Here is a 10767-nt window from a genome sequence, read left to right as displayed (position 1 = left end):
CTTAGGATCCCTATAAATTTGGATCCGGATGGGATCCAAATCCGTTATTTTATTAAAAGGTAAACTTTCTATTTGGTTTCAGCATTGTGCAATAGAAATAAAGGTAGTTTGATCACGTGATTAGTTAAGTAGTTTTTTTTTTTTTTTTTGAATTAAGTAGTATTTGATAATGTACAATTCTTTATGTACAATGTGGATGCAAGCCGGGCGCCTTCTTCCACCTCGAGGTTTGTTGGAGCGGTTGTAAGGGATTCTGATGGTATGTTTGTGACAACAGGAAGGTATAGTCTCCATGCTTCTTTTGTGGCAGTTGCAAAGGCAATGGCTATTCTAAAGGGGTGCGAGGCTATGAGTTAGGCGTTCCCTTGGGCTTAAATTCGGTGATTATTGAGTCTGACTCACTAGAATCTATCTCTTGCCTAAGGAATGTTCTGACAAATGGTAGTTGGGAGGCCTTTCATGCTTTGATCAAGAGCAAGAAGCTTGGAGAGTCCTTTCAAGACTGTCGCTGGTCTTGGATCCCAAGATCAGCTAATATGGCGTCAAACCATCTGGCGTCGCGACAATGTTGGGAGATGTGTGATTACACCTGGGTCGATTGGCCCCCATCTTCCCTTGTTCATGTACTTAACAACGATAGGCTTCCATGCCCTCCTTAAACTTTTGTATTAGCATAGGTTGTAGCGTACTTTCAATCTGCATCCCCTTGCGTTGCCCGACTTTATTTTTCAGCTAGTAGTTGCTTGCCTCTATGTACGCCTCGTTTGTAAATTTTTGGCATCTTTACCTTGGTAATGTGATTTCCAGTTCACCAAAAAAATTTCAATCTTATGTGACTGTTGATCAATTACATGTTTAATCGGTTCTAAAAATTTATAAATATACTACTAGGATTACACCGAAGTATAAAATGTATATGCGTTTGAATAGTTAGATTATAGAATTCACAAACATCATTTGTGCATATCTAGCCGTCTAGTAAACCTTTTATATTGTGCCTTGATAAGCTCACATGACATAAAGAAATGTGTAATTTTAGTTTATTCAGGTGTTTTTTAACTCTATGTTTGATATTGGTTAAAATTAATATTTTTATAGAATGAGATGATTATGTTAAACCGGTGAGAAAATAGATTATTTGTGAACTCATTATTCTCGAAATTCATTCTAAAATCTTATACTAAATCCGATAAGTTAATATACTACATATTGCAAATTTTTATAATTTTAATCTAAAGTAACTGATATAAATATATTCATAAATTTACATATTTGTATTTTCATTTATTCGATATTTTAAACAAGCTTTTGTCGCATCAACCACGTCCTCATCCTTTTCCATATTTACGTACATCAAATTTTATCCTGTTTTGGTATTGGCCGTCGGTTTTCGTGGTGGGGGATGGGGAGTCCAGATCTGCTGTGCCCAAAGAGCCTCTGCCCACCTTGGTGTGCTCTTTCCACGACATCTTCTCTCCTTACTCTCTCTCAACTCGATCTGCACAGTGCACACCAAATTTGTTTTGCTGCTGTCCTAGTCCATCCTTAACAGAGTGGAACCCCACTTAAAATTGGCCTTGAATTCCTGAGCTTAGATTTTTTTCTATTTAGGTGGTCAAACGAGATATATTCTCACTTTCTTTAACTATTTGTAACGGATATAATATGGTGTTCGATTGACAAAATTGAGAGTATAAAATCTAATTATTTAAAATTTATCGTCTAATACAGATGTGTAAAAGTTTCAATTATAAAATTTACTTATGTAAAATTTATCGTCTGATACAGATGTGTAAAACTTTCAAAGCCTAAAATCCAATTATGTTATGGTTGTCACAGTTCATAAGTTATTTGTAAAAATATTCTTTCGCACGTCAATCGTATTACTGCGTTACTTATTTGCATAAAATACAGATAAAAATCCCCTGTACATGAGTTTTTCCATGGTGTTTCAGATAGCCAAAATATATACCGATATATAGAATATAATCCAGTTTGTGGTACGTACACTTGGCATTCGACTGGGGGTATATGTGGCATGCGTTCTTGGAATGAATCGATAAGGAAGAAAGAGAAAGGGGAAACGTATTCCTGAAGTTATCTCAAGAGAGAAGGCGGTAGGACAAAATTCCATGACGGCGGTTTTTGTTGAATTGGACTGACACCAGTGATGTCAACAGTTGCTGGTATAGTCGGCGTACGTTAGGGTTAGCCCAACATTTCGCACCGGCATACACCAAGGCATGATTGTTTTTTGGACCCCATGGCCATTTTGGGCCTATTGCCGCCGTCCATCTCAGTGGCCGGATTCACAACCCAATAGGTCATACGGGAAAAAATGTTAGGTTTAATAGAAGTTGTATCATTTTTTGCATGCAGTCTAATTGGCTGTGTGATGATTCGGATGTTATTGTGAACTTTGAGACTCTTACATGGGATATTATGTTAGTTACGTGTTGCATTGTATTGATAGAAAAACTCATCAATTTGATGATGATTAAACGTTTAAAGAGAGCAAATGTATAAATCGTATAATTTTAAAATCTTACGGTATATTTTGTGAAAATTGAAATCTCTATCACCCATTTTAAAAGCTACTTCAAACCATGTCGGAAAAGAAGTAGGTCGGACTAGGAGCCCATCCAACTCCAAGGTTGTTGCACTACTGACTCTAAGAATGTAGGGGCTTCAATTTGCTTTATCGTGCTCATATGTGTGTAATTTGTGAGGATATGAAGAGTTATCTTTCACCAAAGATTAAGGAATTTTGCAAAACTTTACACAAGAATATTGCGTTCCTTTCCATTGCTAATTAGTTTTGATGATTGTGGCTTTATTCCCTTTTAAATTAAAGGAAAACTAATGAAAAGAGCTTGAAAATTTTAAATTTTAACGATAAAGACAAAATAAAGGGTAAAGTGAATAGTATCATTAACTTTTTAGTGTAAAAATATGATTTTTGTTAAAATGAACAGTACCGAGAGCTTTTTGATAAAATTTCCTTTAATTAATCCATCCTTGGGCTAGTATAGTATGTTTGACACGAATATATGCTTTCACAGAAACGGTAAGAGAGGTAGCGCCTAGTATTTGGAAAGTGAACCAATAAGGCAATAATTTAACATCAACTTTGAGTATCAACATAGCTGCAAATTACAATAGCTTGAATCTTAATAAGTTGCATTTGACTGATAAGTATATGTTGCATGTTCTAGCAGCTTATTCGCCCACCGCGATTTTTGTGGTTCGATCGAATTTTTAACTTGAAAAATTGTCAATTTAATCCTTATGTTTTAGTGTACATATTTATGTTTTGATCGTTTGTTCAAATTCAGTAATATTAATGTGCTCATGAGCCGCACATAAATGAGCACACATTGGAATAAATAAGGTCAACTTAGGGAAAAACAATCATTATTACCAATGGAAGGTACACAATGACCAAATTAATATAAAAAATTAACCTGAAGAACAAACTGAAAACCATGTAGTACCGAAATGATTTTTTACCTAAAATTGTAAGGTAGGACCGTAAGATCCACAGCCTAAAGAGTAAAAGGAGAGGACAAAGTAGGATTCTTAATTCCACTTTAGAAAGAAAAAGCAACAGTAAACAAAATAAATCATTACGATGTTTCATTTTCACCTATTAAGTTTTCAACTAAGAATTTAAAAACTTTAATAGAAATTCTTTTGTCGAGCTCCAGATTATCACGAAATTGAATTCAAAGTTGTCCTAAATTCCAAATGGACTTGGATTGTCTGCCCTCCTCATCTCATGCCCCTCTCATCCCCTCATATTTTTTGTGGTCACGGTTAAACCACGTCAACATTTTATATTGATTTTTTTTATAAAAATAATAAGACAAAAAGTAATGGAAATATAAAATGTTGACGTGGTTTAACCGTGATCACAAAAATAAGAGGGGATGGAAAAAGCATGGGATGGGGAGAACAGACAATCCAAGTCCATTCCAAATAAGCTTTTTTTTTTTTTTTTTTTTGGTTTGAAAAAGGGGGCTAACTCCGCCTATGTCTTACATGGCCGGTCCCAAGCCCGGATAAAGGAGGAGGGGGAGGGCGTCAGGTAGTCGACAGCCGGCACTCCATGATCACGTCGAATCCTTATGAAAATGAATCCAGAACAAAATCGCGCTAAAGCTAGGGCGTCACCCGTAAGTGGCGCGCTGTGTGGCCCGAGCACAGTGATAAGTGAGCAAGGGTCGCTGTATCTCCATCGGCACCCGGATGCAGTGTTAAATGAGCAAGGGGGCCATAGAAACTTCTTTTCGAACGACTCCACTCAAAGTTGTTTGGGAGCATATGCTCCTATCAACTTTACTCGGGACACACAAAAGAAGTACTTTGATCCTATTAGACGGGGGAGGGTGAAGAAGCTAGGACAAAAGGGTAGAGTTCAAGAGAGCAAAATGCGTTTAGGAACGTGGAATATAGGAACCTTAACGGGAAAATCTATGGAAGTAGTGGAAGTTATGGTGAGGAGAAGGATAAATATTATGTGCCTACAAGAAACTAAGTGGGTTGGTAGTAAGGCAAAGGATCTAGAAAACTCAGGGTTTAAACTTTGGTATTCGGGCACAAATAGAACGAGAAACGGTGTTGGCATCATCGTGGACAAGACCTTGGTACAAGATGTTGTAGATGTCAAGAGGGTAGGAGATAGAATCATGGCAATCAAGATTGTAATAGGACAAGAACTTATCAATGTGATTAGTGCGTACGCACCTCAAGTAGGGTTGGATACGAGTTCGAAGGAGAAATTTTGGGAAGATCTTGGAGACTTGGTGCAAGGAATTGCTCAGACGGAGAAGTTATTTATAGGAGGAGATTTAAATGGACACGTGGGCAGGGAGACAGGCAACTATGGAGGTTTTCATGGTGGCCATGGTTTTGGGGAGAGAAACGAGGATGGGGAAGCTATCTTGGATTTTGCAATGGCATATGATCTCTTCTTAGCCAACACCTTCTTTAAGAAGAGAGAAGAACATGTGATCACCTACAAGAGTGGGTCGTCAAAAACACAAATAGATTTTCTTCTAATGAGGAAAGGGGATCGTATAACTTGTAAGGATTGCAAAGTTATACCAGGAGAGAGCGTGGCTAATCAACATCGCTTGTTGGTGATGGATGTACATATCAAAAGAGTAAGACAAAAGAACAAGACTTGGAAGTGCCCAAGGACTAGATGGTGGAATCTAAAAGAAGAAAAACAAGTCATTTTCAAAGAGAAGGTAATCACCCAATGTGTGTGGGATAGAGAGGGGGAAGCTAGCCAAATGTGGGATTCCATGGCTAGTTGTATCTGAAAAGTAGCAAAAGAGGTATTAGGAGAGTCCAAGGGCTTTGCCCCACACCAAAAGGAATCTTGGTGGTGGAATGAGGAGGTACAAACAAAGGTGAAGGCTAAGAAGGAATGTTGTAAAGCCTTATATAAGGAGAGGACCGATGAAAATGGTGAAAGGTATAGAAAAGCGAAGCAAGAGGCGAAGAAAGCTGTCAGAGAAGCTAAGTTAGCGGCTTACGACGATATGTATAAACGACTAGATACCAAAGAAGGAGAGTTGGATATCTATAAACTATCTAGAGCAAGGGAAAAGAAGACAAGAGACCTAAACCAAGTGAGGTGCATCAAGGATGAGGATGGAAAGGTTCTTGCTACAGAGAACGCGGTTAAAGACAGATGGAGAGGTTATTTTCATAATCTTTTCAATGAAGGACATGAAATGAGTGCTTCTTTAGGGGAGTTGAGTAACTCAGAAGAGTGTAGAAACTACTCCTTTTATCGTCGAATCCGGAAGGAAGAAGTGGTTGTAGCTTTGAAGAAGATGAAGCATAAAAAAGCAATAGGCCCAGACAATATACCAATCGAAGTGTGGAAACTTTTGGGAGAGACAGGTATAACATGGCTCACTGACCTTTTCAACAGGATTTTGAAAACGAAGAAGATGCCAAATGAGTGGCGAACGAGCACTTTGGTGCCTATCTACAAGAATAAGGGTGACGTACAAAATTGCATGAACTATAGGGGTATTAAGCTAATGAGTCATACAATGAAGCTCTGGGAGAGAGTCATTAAGCATAGATTGAGGCAAGAGACACGGGTTTCAGACAACCAATTCGGGTTCATGCCAGGGCGCTCAACCATGGAGGCAATCTATCTCTTACGAAGATTGATGGAAAGATATAGAGATGGGAAAAAGGATTTACACATGGTCTTTATAGATTTGGAAAAAGCGTATGATAGGGTCCCAAGAGACATTCTTTGGAGGATTTTAGAGAAGAAAGGAGTACGAGTAGCATATATCCAAGCTATAAAGGATATGTATGAAGGAGCAAAGACTGCCGTAAGAACTCATGAAGGACAAACCGAAAGCTTTCCCATAACTGTAGGATTACATCAAGGCTCATCCTTAAGTCCTTACCTTTTTGCGTTGGTAATGGATGAGTTAACAGGACATATTCAAGATGATATTCCTTGGTGTATGCTTTTCGCAGACGATATAGTGTTGATAGATGAAACTCAGAAAGGGGTAAATGCAAAGCTTAACCTTTGGAGAGAAGTGTTGGAATCTAAAGGTCTTCGCCTAAGCCGATCAAAGACAGAATATATGGAGTGCAAGTTCAGTGCAAATGGAGGCCAAAACGAGTTAGGGGTGAGGATCGGAGATCAAGAAATACCAAAGAGCGACCGTTTTCGTTACCTAGGATCTATCTTGCAAAAGAACGGAGAATTAGATGGAGATCTCAACCATAGAATACAAGCTGGATGGATGAAGTGGAAGAGTGCATCCGGCGTGTTGTGTGACCGTCGTATGCCACTGAAGCTCAAGGGAAAATTTTATAGGACGGCAATAAGGCCGGCGATGCTGTATGGCACAGAATGTTGGGCGGTGAAACATCAACACGTACACAAAATGGGGGTAGCGGAGATGAGGATGCTTCGTTGGATGTGTGGGCACACGAGAAAGGATAAGATTAGGAATGAGGATATCCGGGGTAAAGTAGGAGTAGCCGAAATTGAAGGAAATATGAGAGAAAATCGGTTACGGTGGTTTGGACATGTGCAAAGAAGGCCTACTGACGCTCCGATTAGAAGATGCGACTATGGGACAGAGGTTCAGGGCCGAAGGGGTAGAGGAAGACCTAGGAAAACTTTGGAAGAGACTCTAAGAAAAGACTTAGAGTACTTGGATCTAACGAAGGACATGACACAGGATCGAGCACAATGGCGTTCTAAGATTCATATAGCCGATCCTACTCAGTGACTTGGATTTTCCAAGTCTCCAACCGAGAAGTTTTCCTCACTCGGGAAATTAAGGGAACACTACCCCAACCTACATGCTCCACTCAGAAAGCTTCAACATACAAGCTTCAACAAAAGAAAATTCAAAGAACTTAGCGAAGAAGGCTTTGGTGTATTTAACACAATACGTTGAAATGAAGGAAAGCTTATTTATTGATATCCCCGATAAGCTACAAATATGTACATATACATGAGTCAAAATAAACACACAAGAGGGAGCCTTCACAAAGGTTGCTTAGGAGAAGTCTCAGCAGTCGGTAGAGCCCCAGAAAGAGAAGGCACCGGAGGGGGATCATTTGGAGCCTCAGTACTGGACAGAACCCTAGAAGGAGGAGGCATCAGAGGTTGATCATTCGGAGCTTCATTACGCGGTACAGCCCCAGAAGACGAAGGCAATAAATGCCTTTGGAACAAACCCACAAATCTCTGATGATCAAGTAAAACCTGACCATCAGTTTCCTTCATCTGGTCAAGCTTCCTCTTCATGTTTGTAGCATAGTCATGTGCGAGCCGGTGCAACTGTTTATTCTCATGCTTGAGTCCTCTAATCTCCTGTTTGAGACTCATCACTTCAGCCGCCAATGATTCAACTTGGCGGGTTAAAGCAAATAGGCGTTGGGCCATATTAGACACAGAACCTGCACACTGAACACTGAGAGCCAGCGAATCCTTAACAGCTAACTCATCAGACCGTTTGGAAAGTAGTCTGTTATCTTTGGGAGTGAGAAGGTTCCTGGCCACCACCGCAGCGGTCATATCATTCTTCATCACGGAATCCCCAACGGTAAGAGGACCAGTAGGGGAGACGAAGGATGGGCGCCATATGTTGTCTGGAGAAGGCGGGGCTGCCTCTTCAACAAGGTTCAAGTCAAAACGACGGTCGGAGGGGCCAGACATTTTCAAAGGTGTTGAAGAGAGAAGAGGTCGGACAAATCAAGATCTTAGAAGTGCAAGAATGAAGCTTCTACTGGTGGAGATTCAAGTGTGCTTTGGAACTTAATGCCAGCCCCTATAAAAATCTGCACTCGACGGAGCTTCAGAAATCGAAGAGGCGCCTGCTCAGAAATCGAAGAGGCGTTTGCTTTCTCAAAAGTTGGGCTGCTCAAAGACCACGAAGGCCGATCTCAGAAATCGAAGAGGCGCTCGCTTTCTCAAAAGCTGGGCTCCCCAGAGACCACGAGGGCCGATCTCAGAAATCGAAGAGGCACCTACTTTTCCAGCCTTGTCAGCACCTGTCACACGCACACTCAGCTTTGCGGAAATTATGGGCATTCTGTCGAAGACTTCTGGGGAAGTAGAAAACACATGAATCTTACTGTTCAATCACCCACTTCCCACACGCAACAATAGCTCATGGGTACCACAGATAACTTTGCCAAAGTTCTCTGCCAAAGTTGAGCACGTGAAGCTTGCAGCTCCCACTACATCACTCTGACCAAGAAGGGTAAAAGAATAGCAAAGAAACAGCACTAACAAAGTTCAGACCCATAAATTTTGAAGGTCTAGCTACCATATTATTACCCACAAGGGTAAAGAAACAGTACCACTGCTGGATAATTGGAAAGTCCCTGTGTGTCAACCTCTGTGCTTCGTGGCAAGGTAGACTAGCAAACATGCCCAACCTTTACTCACATTCGAGAAAACACTCCCAATAAGATTGCTTGCTCCAAAATCGAAGAGGCACCGTCCTCCGAATCTCGAGAGCCAGACTCCTAACATGACTACTTTCTTAAAAATCAAAGAGAGGGTAAAGGAACAGTACCATTGCTGGATAATTGGAAAGTCCCTGTGTATCAACCTCTGTGCTTTGTGGCAAGGTAGACTAGCAAACATGCCCAACCTTTACTCACATTCGAGAAAACACTCCCAACAAGATTGTTTGCTCCAAAATCGAAGAGGCACCGCCCTCCGAATCTCGAGAGCCAGACTCCCAACATGATTACTTTCCCAAAAATCGAAGAGACACTGCTCCCCGAATCTTCGAGAGCCAGACCCCCAGCATGATTGCTTTCTCAAAAATCGATGAGGCATCGTTCTCCGAATCAATCGAAGAGGCGCTCGCTTTCTCAAAAGCTGGGCTGCTCAGAGACCACGAGGGCCGATCTCAGAAATCGAAGAGGCACCTACTTTTCTAGCCTTGTCAGCACCTGTCACACGCACACTCAGCTTTGCAGAAATTATGGGCATTCTGTCGAAGACTTCTGGTGAAGTAGAAAGCACATGAATCTTACTGTTCAATCACCCACTTCCCACACGCAACAATAGCTCATGGGTACCACAGATAACTTTGCCAAAGTTCTCTGCCAAAGTTGAGCACGTGAAGCTTGCAGCTCCCACTACATCGCTCTGACCAAGAAAGGTAAAAGAATAGCAAAGAAACAGCACTAACAAAGTTTAGACACATAAATTTTGAAGGTCTAGCTACCATATTATTACCCACAAGGGTAAAGGAACAGTACCACTGCTGGATAATTGGAAAGTCCCTGTGTGTCAACCTCTGTGCTTCGTGGCAAGGTAGACTAGCAAACATGCCCAACCTTTACTCACATTCGAGAAAACACTCCCAACAAGATTGCTTGCTCCAAAATCGAAGAGGCACCGTCCTCCGAATCTCGAGAGCCAGACTCCCAACATGACTACTTTCTCAAAAGCGAAGAGAGGGTAAAGGAACAGTACCATTGCTGGATAATTGGAAAGTCCCTGTGTGTCAACCTTTGTGCTTCGTGGCAAGGTAGACTAGCAAACATGCCCAACCTTTACTCACATTCGAGACAACACTCCCAACAGGATTGCTTGCTCCAAAATCGAAGAGGCACCGCCCTCCGTATCTCGAGAGCCAGACTCCCAACATGATTACTTCCTCAAAAATCGAAGATACACTGCTCTCCGAATCTCGAGAGCCAGACCCCCAGCATGATTGCTTTCTCAAAAATCGAAGAGGCATCGTTCTCCGAATCTCGAGAGCCAGATACCACAGACCACTTTTTCAAAGTGCTCTGACAGAGTTAAAACATGTGAAACTGGCAGTTCCCACTACCGTGCTATGACCAAGCAGGGTAAAGGAATAGCATTACTACTTGTTGTTAGGGAGACTCCTATATATGTCGACCTCCATCCCCAACGGACAGGCAGACCTGAAAAAATGCTCAACCCTTCATCATATCTGAGAGGGCACTCCCAACGAATCCTTTCGAAATATTCAGCTTTCTTTCCCCCCGATAATACCTCTGCAAACAAGCTATACTAGAGCAAGAATATCTCATATCATCAGGGTTAAAAGCAAGAGTATCCCATATCATGCTTTTTCCCTGTCTTTTCCTTTGGCCTTGTTTTTACCTGCAAGACAAGGAGAAAGAGAGCAATCAGTCAGCACTTGGAATCAAGCTTTCAGCCAGGAACTGACTGCCTGGAACCCCTTACCTGATTACTTACCTGGCATTGCT

At 41.2% G+C, this 10767-nt stretch overlaps 1 protein-coding gene across 1 annotated transcript; it reads left to right on the top strand.

The window, feature by feature from the left end:
• The first annotated feature begins 6378 nt into the window (after positions 1–6378).
• Positions 6379–9045, top strand: LOC126582016 (uncharacterized). Its single transcript, XM_050245978.1, has one exon. The coding sequence runs from the start codon at positions 6459–6461 to the stop codon at positions 7284–7286; it is 828 nt and encodes a 275-aa protein (XP_050101935.1). The 5' UTR covers positions 6379–6458; the 3' UTR covers positions 7287–9045.
• Positions 9046–10767: the final 1722 nt, after the last annotated feature.

Source organism: Malus sylvestris, chromosome 9, assembly GCF_916048215.2.
Source record: "Malus sylvestris chromosome 9, drMalSylv7.2, whole genome shotgun sequence".
Taxonomy (NCBI): Eukaryota; Viridiplantae; Streptophyta; class Magnoliopsida; order Rosales; family Rosaceae; genus Malus; species Malus sylvestris.
Note: the sequence above shows the minus strand (reverse complement) of the source record. Positions and strands in the feature narration are given on the sequence as shown.

Coding starts and splice junctions, on each gene's coding strand:
- LOC126582016 (XM_050245978.1), top strand. CDS start 6,459: ATGGATGAGTTAACAGGACATATTCAAGATGATATTCCTTGGTGTATG.